General features: G+C 40.3%; 1 protein-coding gene across 1 annotated transcript in view; it reads right to left on the bottom strand.

The window, feature by feature from the left end:
• ntrk3b (neurotrophic tyrosine kinase, receptor, type 3b) overlaps positions 1–22161 on the bottom strand; it is a 98669-nt gene extending 76508 nt beyond the window's left edge. Inside the window, exons 1-3 of the mRNA XM_061276700.1 lie at positions 21905–22161; positions 2116–2190; positions 394–465 (exon numbers count right to left, since the gene is read on the bottom strand). Coding sequence (XP_061132684.1) covers positions 394–465; positions 2116–2190; positions 21905–22161 — 404 coding nt within the window. The remainder of the gene's footprint in view (positions 1–393; positions 466–2115; positions 2191–21904) is intronic.
• Positions 22162–23538: the final 1377 nt, after the last annotated feature.

Here is a 23538-nt window from a genome sequence, read left to right as displayed (position 1 = left end):
CGTCGCTATGTTGAGGCAGCGCTGATAGGAATCCAATTATCCAAGGCAAATAAAGAATGTCTCATTTGCGACAGGTGCCGTTCGGACGCGGTAATGGCGCTGCCTCCATTCAGCCCGGTCCGTTTTATATCGTGGGGCCCTAAAGCCATGTTCGATCAATAACGTTATTTTGTGTACAAGTCACGGAGGAGAAGGGGTGAGCAAACCTTTGGGGTTAAATTGTAGCGGAAAATCGGAAGCCATGATTTGATTTAGCTGTAAAATCACACGGTGGGTCCGATTTGGTCTCTGGGCTTTAGGTTTGACACCCGGGTCGGTTTTCTCGGGCGTATAGGAGGCACTAAGCCCACTCTTTGTATACAGGAAGACACATTAGACAAGAAATTTACTCACATATAGCGTAGGTGTGGATTCTGAGCAAAGGCTCGGGGCTGGATCACCTTCAGGTTGCAATTCATGATGGTGCTGTAATGGAAAAAAAAAAAAGAATGAATGTGTGAGCAAAGGCTGCAGCGTGGGTGAACACAACTATTGTTTCCAATTCTTTTCATTTCCTTTTTTGTGTGCGCTAGTGCGTGTGCAAGTGTTTATTCGGAAATTATGTAACTCCGCCACCCAAAAAAAAAGAAAAAATGGAAGCAGATGCATTCTGGCACAAACTCTCAGTTTACCTTTGAAAAATGTATTTATTTATCAAAGGCAGTTTTTGTTGAGGTAATTAAACTCAGGTTGTGCTTTAGATGTACTTCAATGACATTATCCGAACTTCAAAATAAAACAACAAACATTTTAGTATACATCAAAGACAATTAATAACCGACCAGCCTAATGGACGTATTTTTGTCAACAACCGAGACAATTCTTTCTGTACTCTTTTTTTCTTTATTCCAGTAGTTCAACAAACGACAAATTTTTGCGAACATTATATACCGTATTGGCCCGAATAAAAGACGACCCTGATTATAAGACGACCCCTTGTTTTTCAAGACTCAAGTTTGAAATAAGACTTTTTGAACACCAAATGAAATTTTTAGACAGAAAATAATTACATCTGAAACAAATGTATTCGAGAAAATGTTATTTTGCGTCATTCAAATATATAAATATATATATGAACATTTCTGTTTTCATGAAGACAATCTTCATTTTCGTTCCTTTGTTTCATACGGCTTCCTTTCGTCGAAAATGAAGCCGTGTCTCGTACAGATAAAAATTATGTGGCGGCTACATTGTGACACGCTCTTGCTCACTCGCAGGAGGATCCACTGCGGCGAGTCGGTACAGTTCTGCCTCATCTAAATCCAATTTGAATTCCAAATGTAACTCCGCTCAGCGTAAAGTCACCTCCCAATTGAAGTTCAGCTGTAATCAAAGTTGTCTTACGCTGACATCATCACCTTGTGTTTTACGAACTTTACTTATTGTCTTGGTATTTGTATTGTTTTTTTAATTTAGTCGTTTTTACTCTGCTGTCTTGTAAATATGAAACTGTTAATCACCTTACCTAGATAAATTAAAATAAAAAACGAATTATAATACATAGTCAAGTTAGTATGTGATTAACAACGTGGCTGATTTGAAACGAAAAAAGTTTGGCGACTAAGTGATAGCAAAGTTCAAGAACGACCGTCGTCTTGATCACCATATTGAGGCACTCTAGTGGATCTTTCATTTTAATTTATTCGCAATTAAAGCGTCAACAGGAACATGCGCAGCACCTCTTTCATTAGCGCACCACTCTCCGGCATATTTAACAATCCGACGTTTTTCATGAATGATCGCTTCTCATATTGTCCTTATTGAAATGTGGAATAATGAGTGTCATACCGGGCTACGGGAATGTTACGTGGGCGCGGCCCACCCCCTCGCCCTCGCCCGCCTCCCTCGCCGATCACCCCCCCACCCTCATGGAGTCGGGCGGTAATGAGAAAAATGCTAATTTGCTGCTGGAGATATTACACTTGGCCTCCCTGATGAGGGATCAGCGGGATCAGGGGAGAAAGGCCTGCTCCGAGTTTTGAAAGGGCGGTGGAGAAAAAAGGAAAAGACGGACGGGAGGAAGAGGTGGGCAGGTAGCCATTGAGAAATGGCCGTGGATGTTGCCGGAACACTTACAGTCTCTGCAGCCCAGTGTAGAGTTCCATGTCCACATCCCGTAAAGTCTGCAATCCCGTCCAGTTCTCAATGTGTCTGTGGAGAAAAATAGAACAAAACGGATGATTAAACAAACTACAAAAGAAAAGTAAGCGGTGCTTAAAAATCCATAAACATTTGAATTGCAATTATCGGAAAACCTGGCGACAGGATGCTCTCTGCCGGTCTACGATAAATATAATTGCACAAAAAGCAGTCAGCAAAGTTAATCTGTTGATGCTAGACTGACGGGCTAATGCCAGCCCCCGCCTCCGACAAAAATGTCAAGCCGCTATGAAATTAGATTTCGGGGAGAAACAAAATAAGTGTTTGTTTGTTGCTCATTTTCCATCGATCCAAACACAGACCGGTCGGGGAAAAGTGGCACGCGGCCTAATTGCTTTGTTTCGATGTTAACTGGCGCCACCTGAAAATAACAAAAAATGCTCTTTTCTTACATGTCACCAACCAATGAAAGCCAAAACAAAAAAGGCAACACAAAATGCAACAAAATTCCCCTTTACTCTGTATTAGTATTTTCGTACCTGCGCCGTTGTGGGTGTGAACACAGCAAACTACAATACACTACTTCCACCAAGATTTGTTATTCTGGCAGTACAGTCAACCAATCATGGCCGTGCCAACCAATATTCTATCAACTCACCCTCCACTTATTCTTCTTTACACTTTGTTGTGAAAGATTGTGGTGTATCCTGTCCTGTACTGAATATTTCGAGACTTTTACAACACCATTACATCTGTTTTCCGAAAAAGAAAAAATCATTGTGTCTGTACAATATCTACTTTTTGTCAGGCGACAGTCTAGAGGGGAGAAGATGACCGACAAGTCACATTGAGCCTCTGTGACGCTTTTGTGAACGAGGTCGTGCACTGCATTGTGTGGCACGCCATGCTGTCCTTTGGCAATCCTTCAACTGAATCCAATTCCAGCACGGCTCAGGACCATTACTGCCGGATTGTGTGCAGTTCCATCTCCATCATCATCATCATCATCATGTGAGGGCGACATTGGGACCCATGCCGGACATCTTAAAGCAAGGACACCTCTTTTTTCTTCTAGCAACAGCAATGTGTCAATAACATGTTCCCCACTTGAAATATTAGCTATGCTAAGCTAACTGCAAACACTAATTATAACCACATTGTCGATGAATAACTCTTAAATCGACCTAACGCTGCCGGTGTAAAACTGGACAGACTAATTAGCGTCTTTCCGTCTGCGGCATTTAGCGAGAGCAGGTTAGTCATTTATGTCATTCTTGCAAAAAGCCTCCGCTTAGTCACAGGCTGCGTTTGTTACCATGGCAACATAATAGCGTGCACGGCGATGAGCGACATTGTGTTGCTCAGCAAGATCACACGCTAGAAACATATTTGTATATCTCTGATGTGGTCTTCAAGGGGGTACCTAATACTGACCACGCATTTGGTAGAAATAATCCAAATATTACAATAATCAGATATTTTCGGGACAGATGCTCAAAACAAACACTTTTTTTTCTTTTATTAAACACACAACAAATCGTAATGAAATATTCTTTCAATCTCAAATAATCGTCAATATATCTTTTACATTTCTTTTTTTTCCCTTTTGAAATATCATAAGGTCATGTAACAGACAACGCTGGTTAGGCTATAGAAAAGGTCAAAATAAATACACGACAGGCATTATTCACTTCTGCTGGTCAAGACTCAGGAGAAATTTTATCAGGAGAAGATCAAGGTGGTCAAAATGTAGCAAAATACAGACAACGGCCAATATTACCAAGTGTGTTTGCTACTTCTAGTTGTGTATCCTCAAATGTCACAATGACAATGTAATTAAATTCAAGAGGAGCCCAAGGGCAAGAAAATGTGAGCAAAGATGTGCGCACTACAACGCTAAAGCACAAGTTAGCATGTTTCTTTGTTAGTTTTCACAAAGGCACAAATGGTATCAGTTATTTGGTATCGGTATACTCAATAGTTGACTACTTGTAGCGGTCTGAAGAAAAAGTGTGTTTGTATAATTGACTTTTTTTGCCGCGTATCCTTCTGTACCTCAATGGGCAGCAATTTTGAGACTCGGGCTTTTCATGCCTTGGTACCTTTTCTCTTTTCACATAAAAAGCCGACATTTAAATCTTTTATTTTCTTCTGCCTCCTAATTTGGGAGCTCATTTTTGCTACATTTGCCTGAGAGTGCCTGAACACTGTTGCCAAATAAAATATTGATGTAATAGAGCGATATGAAAAGAATATATAATGTAAATCTATAATTTAGCACAGCCTCCACTGACTCCACTTTTCGTCAACAAAACAACAAATAGATGGAGGCAGGCGACGGCTCCCCGTGAACTGCAATCTGATTCCGCTGATTGTTGGCGTCGCGCTGAATGCGCTTGGTGGATTTGAAGCTTGTGGAAAAAAAAATACAATACAAAATATGCTCATGATTGACAATGATGCTGCGATTCAATCTACTATTCCTTCATAATTCCCTCTATCCCAGCAAGGTTGGAAATTGAATGTGACAAAAGTGACTATTTTTTTTTCTTCTTCAAGATCCTTACATGTTACAATAGCCCTGCAAGCAAATTGTGGAGGAGTACACTGAGCAAAGCAAATTTGTGCTTATTATTTGTGTCATTTTAAGCTGTGTATCCTCAAATGTTGCAATTTTATTCAAAAGGTGACAAATAGTCGTGAGAAAACGGCAGCCAATTGGAGACTTTGGTGCGGTGAACGAAACAGCTAATCTATCGATTTGGATTTGGTATGTAGACACTGTTGCCTGACATATGAGCATATGTATGGTTTTACAGCCTTCTGTTTTATGAGCTCGCCATTGGCTCAAACCTAAACCGGGTGGCAAAATCGCTAGAGGAGAACGCCCCACGAACAAACAGTAACAGATTCCACCCCGGCGAGGGCCATCTGTTGTGTTGTGGCGGCCCCGGGCCCTGCAACGTGATGCCACCACCACGCAAACAATACATATTGGTCAACTGCTAAATTCAACCAGACAAGTATCCCTAAATATATTTTTGGGGCTAAATATATTTATATATTTATATATATTTATAGATAGATAGATAGATAGATAGATAGATAGATAGATAGATAGATAGATAGATAGATAGATAGATAGATAGATAGATAGATAGATAGATAGATAGATAGATAGATAGATAGATAGATAGATAGATAGATAGATAGATAGATAGATAGATAGATAGATAGATAGATAGATAGATAGATAGATAGATAGATAGATAGATAGATAGATAGATAGATAGATAGATAGATAGATAGATAGATAGATAGATAGATAGATAGATAGATAGATAGATAGATAGATAGATAGATAGATAGATAGATAGATAGATAGATAGATAGATAGATAGATAGATAGATAGATAGATAGATAGATAGATAGATAGATAGATAGATAGATAGATAGATAGATAGATAGATAGATAGATAGATAGATAGATAGATAGATAGATAGATAGATATTGATATTATAGAATTAATATTTAATTTATTTATTGTTTTATTAAATTTTTTATTTTATTAATTTATCACTGAGATAGATAGATAGATAGATAGATAGATAGATAGATAGATAGATAGATAGATAGATAGATAGATAGATAGATAGATAGATAGATAGATAGATAGATAGATAGATAGATAGATAGATAGATAGATAGATAGATAGATAGATAGATAGATAGATAGATAGATAGATAGATAGATAGATAGATAGATAGATAGATAGATAGATAGATAGATAGATAGATAGATAGATAGATAGATAGATAGATAGATAGATAGATAGATAGATAGATAGATAGATAGATAGATAGATAGATAGATAGATAGATATTGATATTATAGAATTAATATTTAATTAATTTATTTTTTTATTAAATTTTTTATTTTATTAATTTATCACTGAGATAGATAGATAGATAGATAGATAGATAGATAGATAGATAGATAGATAGATAGATAGATAGATAGATAGATAGATAGATAGATAGATAGATAGATAGATAGATAGATAGATAGATAGATAGATAGATAGATAGATAGATAGATAGATAGATAGATAGATAGATAGATAGATAGATAGATAGATAGATAGATAGATAGATGATAGATAGATGATAGATAGATGATAGATAGATGATAGATAGATGATAGATAGATGATAGATAGATAGATAGATAGATAGATAGATAGATAGATAGATAGATAGATAGATAGATAGATAGATAGATAGATAGATAGATAGATAGATAGATAGATAGATAGATAGATAGATAGATAGATAGATAGATAGATAGATAGATAGATAGATAGATAGATAGATAGATAGATAGATAGATAGATAGATAGATAGATAGATAGATAGATAGATAGATAGATAGATAGATAGATAGATAGATAGATAGATAGATAGATAGATAGATAGATAGATAGATAGATAGATAGATAGATAGATAGATAGATAGATAGATAGATAGATAGATAGATAGATAGATAGATAGATAGATAGATAGATAGATAGATAGATAGATAGATAGATAGATAGATAGATAGATAGATAGATAGATTTTTTTTTCAGAATATATATCCATTCTTCTGAATGGAAAATCATAAAAACCATTCATTCGAACTATTTTAGTGGCATAAATGTATTTAACACACCGGAGGCACAACCTGTGGCTTAAAATAAATACTTATGAGTTTGTTTTTTTCCCCCCCTTGCGATTGCGTACATACTTTTCCCTTCCGCTGTCGGCGTGATTTACGACTGTATCGGAATGATGTACAGCACCGCTGCTGCCACCTTAATGGGAAAATGTTTAATAAAACACAATGTCTCTGGTGTGTTCCCGGGCTATTGATCTCGCCTTGCCTCGCGTCGGGCCAAACACTCCAGACGAGGAACGTGGCGGGTCAGAGTAGCACTCCGTTAGATTAAAGCGCACGCCGACATCAATCAGATAGTCTTGTTTTTTTTTTTGTCTCTCCCGCCACACGTGCTGGTGTTTCTGTGAAGGGTTTTCGCAAAAGTGAAAACGTGGAAAAGGATGCTGATAACCCTCGACTTGGGTGTGCCGATGGAATCGTACAAATTGATTTTACATTACGGTCACTGCGGTGGTAGAGTTGGCCATCTGTTGCTTCAAACCGGAATTGTACTATAAATAGAAAGACGGTAATTTCAGGGTGATAGCTAGAAATATTTTAGTGGGGTGGCCACATACATGTGCTGAAACATAATGGATGCTTATAAGAAATATATCTGAGAAATCATTACAGTACCACACACAAATAAATAGAACCTTGGCTAACACTCCAAACTTACACGGTTGTTTTGTCTTCGTGCTCGATAACAAACAAGCAGATTCATTCTCGCGATGGGAAACATGACACAAATAGTTTTCACTGTTGTTCTGCTACTCCAAGCACCAAACAAACTAAATTTACCCAATCAGTCATTGATAATGTGAAGATGAGCCTTTGCAAGCTGGGGGATTTGATTGCCATCTTAAAGTGACAGGCGACATTCAAACGACTGTTGTATTAAGAGCGATTGTGCGGCACAGCAGCACTGCGGGATAAACAGCGGATGAAGATTAATGAGGACGCCTGAAAAATGAGCCTTGTCTATTCCAGAGGTGGCAAACGTCTGTAGCCAAGTTGAAGCACAGATACTTGGGTAAATAATATTTTGGTGAAAGTCATGAATGCACTCAGAATATTGACAATGATATGATAAGGATTATTTTTGAAAGTCAGTTTGTGATTTTTAGGCTTCATTTGTTGGCCACATCACTGGTATAGTCCCGAAAGGGAAACACTGGTCATATCGGAGCAAAAAATATATATATTTCAATTTTCCTGAGGATGGGTTCGAGTATACTCCAATCGAGAAGGACACCTGACGCCAGACATACAAAAAAAAAAAAAATGCAACAACTTCCTCTTGTTGACATTTCGTCAAGCGCACAAGAGCAAAAGGCGACGGATTAAACGAGCCGTGCGTGGCGCTGCGACGCCACCACGCTTCTATCCTCCACTTGGAAAAGTTCACGCAGGGTTTACGAAAGCACTTCAGAAAGCGCAGCTATGGAGGCCGCATGTTCAGAATTTAATCATGCCCTTTTTAATCAGGCCACAACATTAGCATTAGAAACGCAAGCTAATGAGATCAAATACAAGTCATAAGTAGCGGTTAGCTTAGCCTTCCGTGTAGGGTTAGCGTATTGGATAGCGGTTTAAACATTTATGGAATGGCCGCTGCTGTAAAGCAACCTATTCATCCATGCGACCAAGTCAAATGAAACCCTCGCCCGGTGTGGCAACGTTATTCCGGACGTGTTGGTTCAGAGTGTTTTCACACAGCTGATGATATTCGCGGATGCCCCCACGACGCCACCCCCGCGTGGTTCCGAGTCACCGCCAAAGCACACCCCCGAGTCCCCAATGATTGTAAGGGCAGACGAAATCTGGCAGGGGAAGGGAATGTTCCGACCGCGTGTTGCGGAAAAGGTATCACTTCCTCACACATGAGTGAATCGTGAGCATGTGTGGACAAAGCGAAAATGACTATAATTAGAGAGCCATTTTGCCAAGTGCCACTGCGGCTATGATCCTCTCTGGATTCAAAGAGGCAGCCGTCGGGCCTGGAGCCGCCGAGGCGTGTCGTCGCGGGAGCTTCGCACACATCGCCGATTGTCACTGGCAACGACGTACGCTTCCATCTGCGCCGCGTAATGAGCGGAATATATCAGCGCTGTCGAACCCCCATGACATGTGGCCGGGTCTTATACAACATGAGCTCGGGAGCTTTTGAAATGGCTCATTTGTTTATGCTAACGCTAAAGCTAAGTGAGGAACTGACACGTGACCGCTAGGTGTAGTTAAAAAGGTGGCTCACCCCAAATCAGAGAATAGGCGCCATTATTATTAAGCCTTATTATTTATCTATTTTTTTTAAATTCAAGCTTTTTTTTATTTTTATTTTAAAAGTCTTAAATCACATTAAAGAATGCAGGGAGGGCGTTATTTTTTGTGATGTAATAATTTATATTTTATATTATTATATTTATATTATATTTTTTTGTGATGTAATTCCATTCGTCTTTGTTCAGCATATGTTTTTGGGCAGCCAAGTCAAATGTTAGCTGTCAAATATTCTGCCGTGGCCGCCGGCTCGACATCAAAACCACTTTAGATGCGAAGTCTTTAGAGAATCACAGAACTGGAGGACAAAATACAGTCGAATCACATTAAAAAAATTCACGCAAAAAATCAATCTCACGTGGAACACCTTTTTCTTCGCCGTGCATGCATTTGATTATCATCACAAGTGAGCATTGATATCCGATGTTACCATAGCATGTATCCTAATCGTGCCACTCAAGTCTTTTGTCAGCTCAAATATTCATTTGAACCGCTGAGCCGGAACAAAACACCCAACAGAAGCTTCCACCTCGTAACCGTTGTCATTAATAGTTAGTTAAATTGCCGCCCTGTCAATCATCAGATCAAAGCAAAATGGTGTTTTTTCAAGTGAAAAACAACACCGCAGATGTGATCAAGTGGAATCAATGATGAAAACAAACCCGTGGCTTATTTTCTCCTTCGGATCTCCCCAAACAATCAATAAAAGAACATGGAGCAAAAAAAAAATATATATTTATGGGTTTTCGAAGGAACACGCCCTTCTGACCGCGTACTGCAAGATTCATGAGGCCTTTTTTTCCCCCCTTTGCCATCAGCACTTCTTGTAAGTCGACTCCCTGCTGAGTACGATCGTGTTTAATCAAATAAGTGATCGGCGAGATCTGCTGGATGTTGGCCAGATAAGTCGTAGCGCATGCAAATGCGACGGATGGACTTTCGTTCAGGTTTGAAGTCTTTGTATGTATTCGCTGTAAATCCTCCAGTTGATGTTCCATAAAACATCAAAGGTGTCTCCGTTCAGGTTTTGCAAGGTGCCATTTTGTTTTTTGGCAACTTTTTAGGGTTGCATGAATGTTTCAAGAATGATGTCGGTCCAAAAGCTTCTATCTGATGTCATGTTTTAGTAGCTTGAGGTGAATTTCAAGCATACAGGATTTTCAAAAATTCATGCCGTCTTTCGATTTCCAACTAGAATATGAACGTCAATGTCCAAACCCTCGACTCTTGATCTTGCACAATTTTAAAAGACCATGATGGCTCCAAAAACTTCAGAGATGAAGAAGTCATTTTGGACTCATTTGGTTAATATCGAATTAAGTATTGTGTCCAAAATATGGACAAATCCCAGAATAGATTGAACTCCAATTTTCCCGTTTAATTCTTCCTTGACAGTAAACCTTCCATATCTTCAGGTGGACCACACACTGCAAAGGTGGTGGAAAAAAAAAACTGATTACTTTTTTATGACGCCTGTTGGGGGGGGAGAAAAAAAAAGGATAGCGATGACTACTAGAGCGACTCCCAATCATGCGACTTTGAAAGGCCACCCCGGTCCGGGCACAGATCACTAGGATGAGGATTAAACGTTCGGCGCACGTCCTTTGCTAGAGAGAGCCTCTCGTCCAATTCCAGGATACGATAAATCTGCGGCTGAGGGGCACGTCTGCGCTGGAATTCAATTAGGTAAGAAAAGAGAGGAGAGGATCACGGCGATATTAGACGGCTGATGGCTGAGCTCCTGGCTGACCCCGGTAATGAAGCCCTCCGCAACCAGATTGATTTGACTTGCGAGCTCAAGAGTTCACCACCTTTTTTTTATTAAAGCGGTGGGCTTCAAAAGGCAGGATGTCGCCGCTTTGCGAGGAACAAAGCATTCCATATAATCTGATGTCGAATTCCGATTCATGGGACTTTTTTACAAAGCCGCTCGTGTATGACGGAATTTAACAAGATCACCTCTGAACCTTTACGTGGTAGCGCCGTCGTTATATTAAAGTTCTCTGCGAGGTTCGGATGTGTTCGAGTTGCGTCGAGGAGACGGCGAATATAAGCAGGAGCGTAATTGCACCATTAGGATGCGTCATGCGGATAAACGAGCGGACGACAAAGGAGCAACAAGCGGCGTGATTGAAAAATAAAAACGTTACACCCGCGTTTAACTTGTCTGATTTTTATCAGTCATGGCTTTGACGTCATTTCGGGCTTTAAATAGATTTTAATTCCAAATCAAATCACTAACAATATTGAATGAAACTGTGAGTCAGCTCACATTTTAGTATCTGTACAGTCTGTCGTTCAGATTTGGTAGCAAGTGGAATCTTTGACAAGTTTTTTTTTTTAAATCAATTTCCTCTTCAAATTGGCCACTTGAAATCAAAATAGAAGACTCCATGTTCTTTTTAGGATTTTTTTTTTTTTTTATTCACTCATGGTTGAGAAGCTTACGAAATTTAACATCGCATCCGAACTGGTTGGATTTTTCGGATTAATTTCTAATTGCGGATTTTGTTTAGACTAGTTCTTTAATGGCCAACTATTAATAAATACCGTATATTCCAGACTATAAGGCGCATTTAAAAACCTAAAATTTTCTCAAAAGCCTTATAGTCCGGTGGGACCAAATTCCTAAATTTAAACTAGCCCGAAGCATTGTGTCATGAAATCAATCATAAGTGGCCGTCTGAAATTGAAATAAAAAAGATAAAATAGAGAATGATTTGATTTGGATTAAAAATCTGACATAATGCATTAATGGTGCGCCTTATAGTCCGGTGCGCCTTATACTAGGACAAAGTTTTAAAATGGGCCATTCATTGAAGGTGCGCCTTATAGTCCGGTGCACCTTATAGTCTGGAAAATACGGTACCTCTACAAATATCCTCTTTCTATACATACAGTATAGCGCTGACGTCGCATTATTTTACATCCAGCAGCGTCTCAGTGCAAAACAATGTCAAACTTTATGAGTCGTAATAAATTCATACATCCGCCTGCCAGGAATGTGACAGTAATGCTGAGGACGTACACGTGGGGACACTTTTGGAGGACTAGTAATTAAGTGTAATCATAATAATGCAAACTCTATCCCTTGGTGCTGCAGGGGAATTCAAATAAAAAGCTCAACTATAACCTTGGTGTGTGTGTGCGGAATTATTGCCTGATGGGCCTCAGTGTAATTCACTTTCTGCTCTCTTCTCCTAAAGTGTCAATCAATTGTCTCCCAATCTCCTCCACAAGATGGCTCCTGATACACTCGAGTCAGGAGGTTTACACTTTTTTAATTTAATAAAGCAAATCAGATTTACACGAGCGCCAGGTGACAATAGAAAAGGTCAGGCCATGCGTGTGTGTGTGACGTGTCTCCATCTGCGCGCTAATTAGCATTATTGTGTTGAGGGTGGGTGGAATTAGCACCTGCAGCAGGGGAACGAGGCTCAGAGGGAGGCACGGGTTTAGCCGCGCTAATATTTAGCCAAGCGGCAAAATGACACAGTGTGTTTACACTCACCGGTCACGACATTAGGGACACCATCTAATGAGATCTAATACGAGTGCCGCACACCTGCTTTTATTTGAGGGATTTTTTTTAAAGCAAAATGGCTGACTTCCTGTTCAATTTTAGTGACTTTTTCGTTTATGTTGTGTTAGACGTACAACTAATTTCCTGACTTCTATCACGTTCCAATACTCACAATTAAGTGGATTCAAAACTTTTAGAAAAGCTGCTTTGTTTTTAGTCCTTTATGACACGTCCATTTTGACTCGGGTATAATTTGGATTCAATACATTTGGAGTTTGACAGTGTCTCTCATTGTTGTCAGGAATATTAATATGATTCCGCTCATCTCAGCATGAACGGCGTAAAGAGCTGAATTGATTTTGCCGGATTTCTTAATTGACAAGCTTTCAGCGCTATTTCTTGTTTTACTCACAGCAATAAATGCCCACCTCTTCCTTGAAGACGACTATTAAGTCCTTTAATGGTAATGACTTTTTTTTGGTTCTAATGTGGATCTCAGGAAGTGGGGAACACTTTCTGTGCATAGGTTCTATATTTTTAAAAGCAGATATCATGCTAGCATAAATTCTGGTTGAAGAAATGATAAACATTGAGGTTGGCAAAGCAAATATTTCTGTCGTGTTGGTGTAGATAAGTCAGCCAAACAAACGATGACTCCTTCATGGCGAGATAAGAGCACAGGCAGTTAGCGTATCTGTTCAAACAACTGCAAAAGCGTTTGAGCTAATACACACTCAGATGTTTGGCTGGCAAACAAACTCATGAGCAATTCATAACTGGGGAAAAAAAACTGTTTAGATTTGACAGTCAACACTGCGAGGCGGGGGAGAGGTATCCGCAATTATCCGCTTCTCTTCCGCCAGCCAATCACGTTCGTGCCCTAATAAGTCTCGATAGCGCGACACGCCAAGTGCTGCAAATGGCCTCAGGTAGTAGACGAGTACATCGGTATGAAAAGAAGGCCACCTTGAATGCACCATCGGGGCTGTTCCTAGTGCTCACCGCATGCACTCGACTCCCCAGTGACTAAAAATAATAAATGACATGGCAGAGCCACCTCTTAGATAACAACTGACCGAGTTTCAGAATGTAAATGCACTCATTTTTCCACATGTAAATGAGCTTAACGAAGCGAACCACTCAAGCGTGACATAATTAGACGTGATTTTTTGTTTTTTACCGAAAAGAATGCGGTGAATTTATTCAGTTTTGCTTCGGCAAGTGGCTGCACAAAATAAAATTACGTGAATCTAGATCTATGTATTGATATTTCTAAATTTCATTGTATTTTTTCTATTTATCATAAAGAATATTTGATTAGTATTATATTCCTCCTTAAATGTTTTTTTGCTTTTCATATTTTTTAAATTAATAACTTTTAAATTTAAAGTTTGGTTTACTGATAGTACAGATTTTTTTTCCTTATTTTCTCCTGATTTTTCCCACATTTTTAAAATTGATTCTCTGTTTTTTTTTCCAAGATTTCTTTGTTGTTTTGTCCCCAGATACTTTTTCAATTTTAAGAACATATTTAAGATTTATTTTCCCTTCTCAGGCCCAATTTTTTTCAGTTTTGCACATTTTTCTAAATTGTATTTTATGTTCTATGCACATTATCCATTTTCTGACTTATGTTGTCTTTCTCGCAGTAAGTTTTTCTTCTCCACCAACAACTTGTTAACAAGTTGAGTCATTTGTTCTACTACAGAGACCTTTGAAACAGAGCTCCCTCAGACAAAGCTGAATATTAATTACGGCACGTCGCCTTTTCATTCTTTTCAAATGCTCAACATGTCAAGACTGTGACCTCAAATCATTTCTATGATCTCAGCTCGGCCTCACTACGTACTTTTAATATTCATGTTTGCACTGAGCGTGTGCTACCCTACAAAGGAGGTTAGATTTTATCCTACTATCAGTTTGCCAGCCAACGTTAGGTCCCCAATGTTTTCTTCTTTTTTTTTTTAAAGCGTCTATTGTGAGAAGTGGGAGCTCTATGACGTCGATGGCAGGAGAGTGACTCATGCTACTTGACAGCGCGCTATTGATGTTTGCTAAACACACACCAAAATTCTCCCCATGAATAATAATCAATAGGGAAGTGAGAGTGAGAATGATGATATTAAAAATTGTTTTTATTTAACATTTACATTTTTTGCAGATGTTTTTACTCTGCGTATTCTCCCCAAAAATATTAATTACATTTTCTATTAAATTTGATTTTTTAAATATTTTTATTTAAAATTTCCTATTTCAGAAACACATTCTTTTTTTATTTCATCAAAATGGCTTTTCCATGCATTGCACCGACAAATTACACTGAAGGCATCAACAGCTTTTTTTTCCCTTGCTTTTTTTTTCTGCTGTCGTGGAAGAGACAGAAGCTGAAAATGAACTTGTGATCCCTCCCTCCCCCAGCCGTCCCCTCCCGAGAACTCATTCCTCTATCAAAGTTCACGCGGCGGCAACAATGCCTCGTAAGCCGATGCAGCAAACACAGAAGCTCAAGTAAACGTCAACAGTAAGCTCCTCAAAGTCCTCGCCGAGGCCTTTTTCTGATCCCGCCTCAAACAGCAACAGCCTTCAGTCTTCTCAATGGTGTCTTTTGACAGTGAGAGCGGGGCGGCGGAGAGATGGTGCTTCATTAGTATGCTTCCTTTAGGCGTTGGGGCAGCACGCAGATGCGCCGGTGTTGGAGGCGCTCTTGTTGGGGGTGCGGGAGAAGATGGCCGGGATTCTGGCGGTGCTCGACGCACGGCGAGAATCTCAATGAAGACGTTGGCCCCTCCTAATTCTCAGATGGCTAGCCGTGACCTACTTTTTCAGCAAGGCAGGTTCATGCAAACTTGATGATGTTCTCGCAACGCCTGAGGTGACCCCGGCAATATGGAGGCAGAACGGCAAAAGGGCGAGGGGAGGGGCAAATTACGGCATGACTGCCGACCCGTTACTTAATCCGGTCTACCGACTTTCAGTCTGGTTTGGTGCTGCCACAAAAAGGGCAAAATCCAACTCCCTCTCATGATAACTTGCTGCAAAAACTAAAATCTGGGCAAGCAAAGTTCTCTCGGACCACATTCTGGTCACAACCTCCTTCAGGCTCCTTTTACCCAAACTATTCACTATAAAACTGGCAGACATTTTAACATCTACTTCTTTCTCGACATCAACTCACTAAAGTTCAGACTTCAATGGTGGCATTTTGCACATCTTTCTTCATTTCTGTCATTCTCCTCTTAAACCTTGTTCTGTCAGACTCCCAATATTCCGAACCCAAAAGCTAATTTTCAGGGGTACATGAAGCCGACTCCATTAGCGAGAGACTTCATCTCAGCTCCATGATTATTTGATGAAGCCCAATGTGATATTAATCCAAGATGGCAGCCATCAAAAATCTCACATTCAAGACTCCCGCACACATTTTTCCGAGCTATTTTAGTCGTCCAGACGGTGAGGTTCGAGCCTTTGTTTCATCTTGTGTCCTGCTACTTCTCATCACAATCACTACAACTATGTCTCAAGACCTCAGAAGGCCCCAAAGTAGATGACGTTCTCGTAGATTTGATTGATTTTGTATCGTATTCCGTGCAAGGTGGAATCGTAAGTTAAAATCTCGTCGGAAAAAATGTCTACCGAATCTTAACTGATCATCTTAGTTTCAGTAATTGTTCAAATGTTCAACACGAGGTATAAGAAATAGCGCGTCAATGCGATAATGATCATATCTCGTCGGAGTTACATTGCCGAGCTGAGAAGAGGAAGCCTTGAGAAAGATTCCGTAATTGACTCGGACCCTCTAAATGCATCACGATATTAAATGGCACCTAAAGCTCCAGTTGCGTGCTTTCCGTCGAGCTAATTAAGTATATTGTGATCCTGGACAAATCTATCAGTCTTCAAACTTATTCTGGCACAAACTTTCGTCTTGATTAAGATATTTGGAGAGCTGCCCGAGAGCGCTGAATTTAGATGTGTGGGATATTGTCTGGTCCCGATCCAAGATGGAATAATTAGAGTTAAGTAAGCAGATGCTGCTTTTGTCATTTACTAATGAGAAGGTGGTTTACTCTTTTACTTTTGAATTGTTTTCCCAGGTTGCATTATTAATTGTTATTGATATTATTTTCAGATATTTAGATTTTCTTTCCCATCTTTTGGAGATTTATTTTTCTGAAATGTTTATTTTTTGCCTGGACGAGCATCATTTTTGCGATCAAAGCAAATAATCGTAACAATCACATGACCTTGATCGCCGCGCAACCTTGGTCAGATACTCTTGGCCACTCTTGGATAAATTTCCGTTCTCTTTGGAAAGAAACACGGTCTTATTATTCCCTCTTTGAGATCTTTTATTGATCAGTGTCCATGCAATGTGCACCGACTAATTGCCTTGAAGAAAAACAAGAATAAAGGAATGAACCATTTACCAAACGGCGTTCGTATAAAGTGCAGTTTTGTCTCCGCTGATGCGGTCGAGGCGTTTTAAACACCGCTAAAACCTCGTCGTCGTCTGCAAATAGTCGCTCGTGAGCCCATTGTTAGCTTCAAAAGAATATAAAACAAACCTCGGCTGGACCATTTGGTTTCGCTCGTTTGCAAGTAGCACACGTGATGATGTAATGTTAATGATGTGTGTGACTACGGATAAATCCCAGCGGTGTTATTATGGGATGCTGTGTAATATTTCTGTACTTTTTTTCCTCGCTCTCTCCCTTTTATGGCTGAGTTTCCAACTGGGTATAAAGCAAATTGATGTGGTCTCTTTAAACAAGTTTAGTGCATCAGCAAAGCGGCATGACAACAAAATGGTGGCCATGATGAGGATGATGGATCATAAATCGGTCTACATCAAACACTATCACCAAGATATTATAGCAATGAACAAAGCTTGAAAATGTTGTGTTATGAATATACAAAGGTCAAATTAACACACAATTGCAGACACGACATAAAAATGACAGTTGGCGACTCACACACACTTGAGCTACCGAGATGCTGCGACGGAAAATTCCGAAACTGGACAAGGTTTAGTAATATGCTTCACTATTACTTATTAAACCATAAAATCATAGCGTGATGGTAAAAAAAAAAAAAGAAGGCTGCTCCAAACAATGAAAGAGTTTGTCGCTAGTAGTCCGCTATGTCTTGCTAGCTTAAAAGTCGGAAATAAATGAAATGACCAACTATTATTTGAAAACACTCAACAGCTAACCCTGTCTGTTTTATTTCATGCGTTCTTCAGACTTTTATGTGACTCCATTTATCATGAATGACGGCTAATGAATTTTACTAAGATGTCATACAGGCTAGCCAAGCTAGCACAACACCTAATCAACCGTTGGTATTTGTTTTTTATCAATAAACTATCAAGGAAATGCAGTCACCTACAGGCTTGTACAAAACCTCAAAAGTTTAAAAAAAAAATTCAAACCAATAAATTGATATCATAAAAGAAAATAGCTTCACAAGTACGCCTGAAAATGGCTGCTTTAATGCTAAATGGCTGACGTCCTGTGTTTTGACATGCTTTGTAAGACTCTAATCATAGACATTAAATTACCTGTCACCAAGTGAAATTCGTATCACGAACTTTTATGAGCCAGATTGCTTAACACATATGGAACAATCCAGATAAACCAACATCAGATGTGAAGGTGTTAATTAGAAGGCACAGAAACAACACATGACCACAACCTGTCTGACACTCAGCTTCTGACTGAAAATTGTCTTTCTTTATCTTCAAGTATCTCCTCCTCCACTTGAAAGAAAGCGCCATGCTGCCAAACAAAGAACAAACTATTATCTGGATTCACCATTTTTTTCTTTTTGGTGGCCTTTTGGCGACAACGCCGCCATCAGAGGACCGAGGACGAGTCTTACCGCCGGCGCATACTAATAACAGCCATACCGCTTTTTGGGCTGGTTGCTGGGTTTAAATAAAAGATGGTCCTTGTAAAAAAAAATGTCCTCGGATGAATATATTTTGTATTCATTATGAATTTCAAATGGCAGATATGCTAATAAAGACGGTTATTTTTCAGCGATGTCTTACAATTCGGACAAGTGAGCCTAAAATAATTAGGCAAATGACTCAGAAAATTGCAAAACACCTCAAAGGACATTTTAAGTATTTTTACTTTTTTTTCCAACGCTTATTTCAGACCCTGAATAGAATATAGAAGAGCCCAAGGTTTCGAACAAAACATCTCGGCAAGTTCACTATACAGAAATATTTGCCTTTCAACATCAGTCAGCTTGTCCAACAGACAAACCAGCTGCTCACATGGTTACATCACGACAATAATGCTAATTTCTTCTGCCTGGGGAACCTCATTCTATTTGTTTCTCAGTCTGTATTGCGGGTAAATACACTACTCAGATTTTTTTTTCATCATGTCCATGTAACTCCCACCACCCGTTTACTTCCTGTTCCAATTGCCGCCCGTTTAGTCAGCCCACAAGGCTCGAATCAATTGCCAGCTAATGAAAGCTGTTACACTTCAAAACTAAGGTTAAATCTTTCGTCTTTGTTTGCAACTCCCTCTGTCTTTAACCCTTGCCCACGTTAGATGGAGTCGACGAGAACAACAGAATGTTTAATGTAGCCTAAATGTTTAATGCTGGTCATTTTTTCTAAAGTTAGACATATAAAATATTTTCTTATATATAATTACAGAAAATATAACTATAACAAGGTTTACCATTGCAAGGTAAAATGTTTTCCTCTTTAGTATTCTGAATGAATCGTGTGCTATGCCGGTTACACAATCTTGATTGAGGACTAGAATAATCAAATGACACCATCTTCAACTCCAGAATGCTTTTTAATGTGCATTTTCCATTCATAGGCAGCACTTAAAGCTTAAAGTAAGCCATCAGAAATGATCAGCCATGTTTAAACGACGCCACTGCATTTGTTTGTCAGCCTTTTGCTGCAGGATAGCAGAAAAAAACAACACGGCGGCTGCTGGAGTGGAGCCACTGAAGGCAGGTCAATCTGATTAGTTGAAATAAAAAAAAAAAGGCAAAAGAAATGTTAATGAGACCACGACTTTTTCCCTTTTAACTTCTTGTAGTTTTTAAGGAAAAAAACAATCAAGCCGGCTGCCTGACCGATCGGAACCAAGGTGGACTAGAGTGGGAGATAAATGACGCCAACAGGTTACGGCATGAATAAATCATGACCCGCCACGCGGGGGTCACGGTAATCACTGAGGGTGCCGCCGCCTTCATGTCCTCGCTATTCTCTTCTCTGCCTTTTAATGCAGTTAGGAAAGATGGCGAGGGCGGGAGGGGGGGAGGAAGACGATGCGGGTGCAGGGTACCCTCTAGTGGCGCGTGCCAACTGAGTTGTTGAATAAAAAAGGTCAAACGGGAGCCCAAAAGTGATGTGAGGCGGGGCTCGCTTGTATGGTTGGATTTCCTTCTGGAGAGATTTCAAACGAGGCAGCCTCTAGGACGTTTGTGCACTGCTTTCAGTATTCAAAACGGATCTGGATTGACTTGAAGAACAAAAGCGAGGAAAGGATGGGCTTAGAAGCTGAACAAGAAATTGAGTACTGCAGTTGAGAATGTGCCGCTTTCCAGTAAGACAACAAAGAAAGCACGAGGGTTGAATCATACAAGATACGTTTTCTGCTCTGATGAAGTACTTGAAGGCCAGTGAGGGATGGCGCCGACATAAATCCGGCACGCAACTTCCACTTATGACAACATGACAAGCTTAGAGGGTGTGTCTGGACTCGCATCGAAAAAGAAGCAACACGTGTTGAGCCACACATGCATTTTTATGTTCTGCTTTGGATTTGATTGGAAAGAAAGAAAAATGGCGCATCTTGTAGATTTGTGCAAAGCCGTTAAGATTATTTTTACACTCCCATGGAAGGTGGTGTGGTATGGCCTAAAACACAAAAACCTGCATCCAGCAGGTCCATTAAATCACAGTTATCATTTTGCACTTTAATTCTATATAAGTGTGGAGCCGCCCAAATGTTTGCATCCAACGACTTTTAGCAGCCTATTGTCCTCCATTGATAAAAATGCATTAGCACTAGCATTGTCATTTGTTGTTTGTGTAGCAGAAAATAATCACATCATTTTCCCCCTACAGGTCATGTTAAAAAAACAGAATCAAAAAGTTCTGCAATCGCAAGGTAAGGATCCAAAGCTACGTTATATCGAAGCAACGTCTTTGTTGTTGTAATGCGGGATTCGCGCCCCAGGGAGCGACATAAGCTAGGCACATCTGTCTTGGTTCTTACGGACTCTTCAAGAAAGAAAGCTTTGATTTGGGCCCCTGTGGATTGCGTACGTGGCTTTCATTGAAGCGCCAAAAAGATGCATCCGGCACCAAGTCATTAAGTGTTAAGCCACACAAAATGGATTTGACACAATTTCCCAAGAAGGAAAAGTCAGATTTTCGAAAATGAAAGATATATTTGAAGTCTCATAACGGATGGTTGTTCAACAAAAAAAAAAAGTTGTATCCTGCACACCACCACAAGTTTGAAGCGATGCAAAATTGTTTTTTTTTCAGATTTTTTCCAAACAAAAATCTCTCTCGCTTCGATCTTGAATGCAACCAACAAATTTGTGGCCTGAGAAAATGAAATACGGCTTATGTAGCCATTACAAAAAAATCAGCACAATAACACACAAAATATATATTTTTTTGAAATTGAAGGCTTGAGAGATATCCTCTAGACATCCAACACAAATCTGCATCCAGCACATCTTTGCACCAGCACAGCACTGCATATGTTATGGATCACCTATTTAACAAGTACTGAGCCACACAAAACACTATTGTCTGGACTTTTGAAGAAGGAACGCTCTTGTGACTCACTGGTGAACAAAAAAAAGCCGCATCCGGCACCACAAGTGTTATTTTTACATTTTCGTAACGCAGACGCATCTGTCTCAAGTTCATACATGGGGAAAGGGGTGGGGGGGGTTCCCGAAGGAGGGTGGTGGAGGGTAGTGATATGTAACTGGTTGACCTCACTGCGCCATTTATTTCTGTTCCATTTGGCGCAATCTGTCAGAGCAGTTGGACGCGGACGCAACATCCTCCTCCACCTCCTCCTCCTTGTGATAAAGAGGATGAGGAGGATGCTGATGAAGAGACCTGCGGGGGTGCAACTTTCAGGACGAACCACCCCCCCCCCCCCCTCCACCACGCATTCCCCAGCCACAAAGCACATACTCTTACAAAAAAAAAAAAAAAAAAAAGTGAGGTGGTGCAAGTCACACAGAGCTACTCACATGGACGTGATGTTTTTGAACAAGTCAGCTATGTCCACGGCTCCGCTGCCGTTGGCTCCATCCTGCACCGCCAACAGCGGGAAGAAGCGCCCGCTGTCCGACTTATTGCAATAGATCTCGGTGGGCGAGCAGCTGCACGTCGGCGGGCAGTCCAGCATGGAGCTCAGGTGGTCCCGAAAGAGGAGGGTGAGAAGCAAGAGGACCAAGAAAAGCCGCCAGCCCCGGCAAATCCGCGGCGCCTCCAGGCATAGATCCATGTCTCCGAGGAAAGATGGAAAACAGAAGAAGAAACGGGGGAAGAGGAGGTCCTGGTGTCCTTCCTTAGGAGAACAGAGGATGCTCTGTGCAGTGTGTGTCCTTGCCTCCTCACATATATATACATATATATATTTATATATATTTATATATATACACATGCACACACAGACACATACAGATCCGCACGCGCGCACACACACACGCACAGAAATAGGAGGGAAATGCAATGGAAAAATAAAAAAAAGCCCGGTAATCAAGTGGAAGAAATCTCCAGGCAAACGTGCATGGTAGCTCCCCTCCGATGCTGCGCTCTCCTCCTCAGCGTGATGCTGGAGCAGGACTGACTGGATGGAGGGATGAGAGAGGGAGGAGAGAGAGGGGGGAGAGAGAGGCATCGAATGAGAAGTTGGGGGCGTCAGAATCCCTCCCACCAGCGGCTGTCGTACTGACACCTGCAGAAGCTGCATGCAGTCAAGTGTGATTAGAACGTGCGTGGATACAAGACGCGGAGAATTAGGCACTGGTTTAATGGTTAAATATATTTTCTACTTAATGATATGTTTGGAAAAGCAATTTGCGTAATTTGAAACTGACATCTGTTAGTTAAAACAATACAAAGAAGGAAAATTGCTCTGCCTGAAACTCCAAAGTGGTTTTGTGGCTAACATCAGCATCTTCAAATCGGAATTTGAGGATGACAATGCAAGATTGAGAAGCGTGACGTGAGGCAGATTATGATCAAAGGCTGGCATCAGATTAAACGCCATTACGCCGCGACGCCATTGTCTTCGCACTGTAACGCCAAGCACGGCGGCATCTTTTATTTCCAGTCTTCCACTCGCCGACTAATAAAAGTCCCACCGATAAAAAGCTGAGAAAATATGACAGAATTGGAAGAGAGCGAGCGAGGAGATGATCTGAGCCAAGTATCCACTCTGCATGTTTGACTTTATTGTTGACTTTATTATTTTATGCCTTCCATTACGCGCCGCTTTCACGCATCAGGCAGAAGCAAATAACCCGTGAATAGGTTGAAACTAGCCCCCCTTCACGTCAAGGTTGAATGTGGCAGATGAATAATCCTTTCAAAGCATGAAATGTCACCTAAAAAGGAAATAAACTTGATTTTTCTTTTTTTTTTACGCAGAGATCCTGCGAAGTTCTCACAGAGCCCTAATAGAATGTCGGAATCTCACAGAATTCCCGCCAAATGGAAGCTTCGGAGATCACCTTTGACTTTTACACAGAACACAGTGTAGCGGGGAAAATACAATGTCAATGTCGGGAATTTGACACAGAAATCCCGCCAAATGGAAGCTTCGGAGACCTATCAAAAGATTCAGTCACCTTTGACTTTTACACAGAACACAGTGAAG

This window comes from Syngnathus typhle, linkage group LG4 (assembly GCF_033458585.1).
Source record: "Syngnathus typhle isolate RoL2023-S1 ecotype Sweden linkage group LG4, RoL_Styp_1.0, whole genome shotgun sequence".
Classification (NCBI taxonomy): domain Eukaryota; kingdom Metazoa; phylum Chordata; class Actinopteri; order Syngnathiformes; family Syngnathidae; genus Syngnathus; species Syngnathus typhle.
Note: the sequence above shows the minus strand (reverse complement) of the source record. Positions and strands in the feature narration are given on the sequence as shown.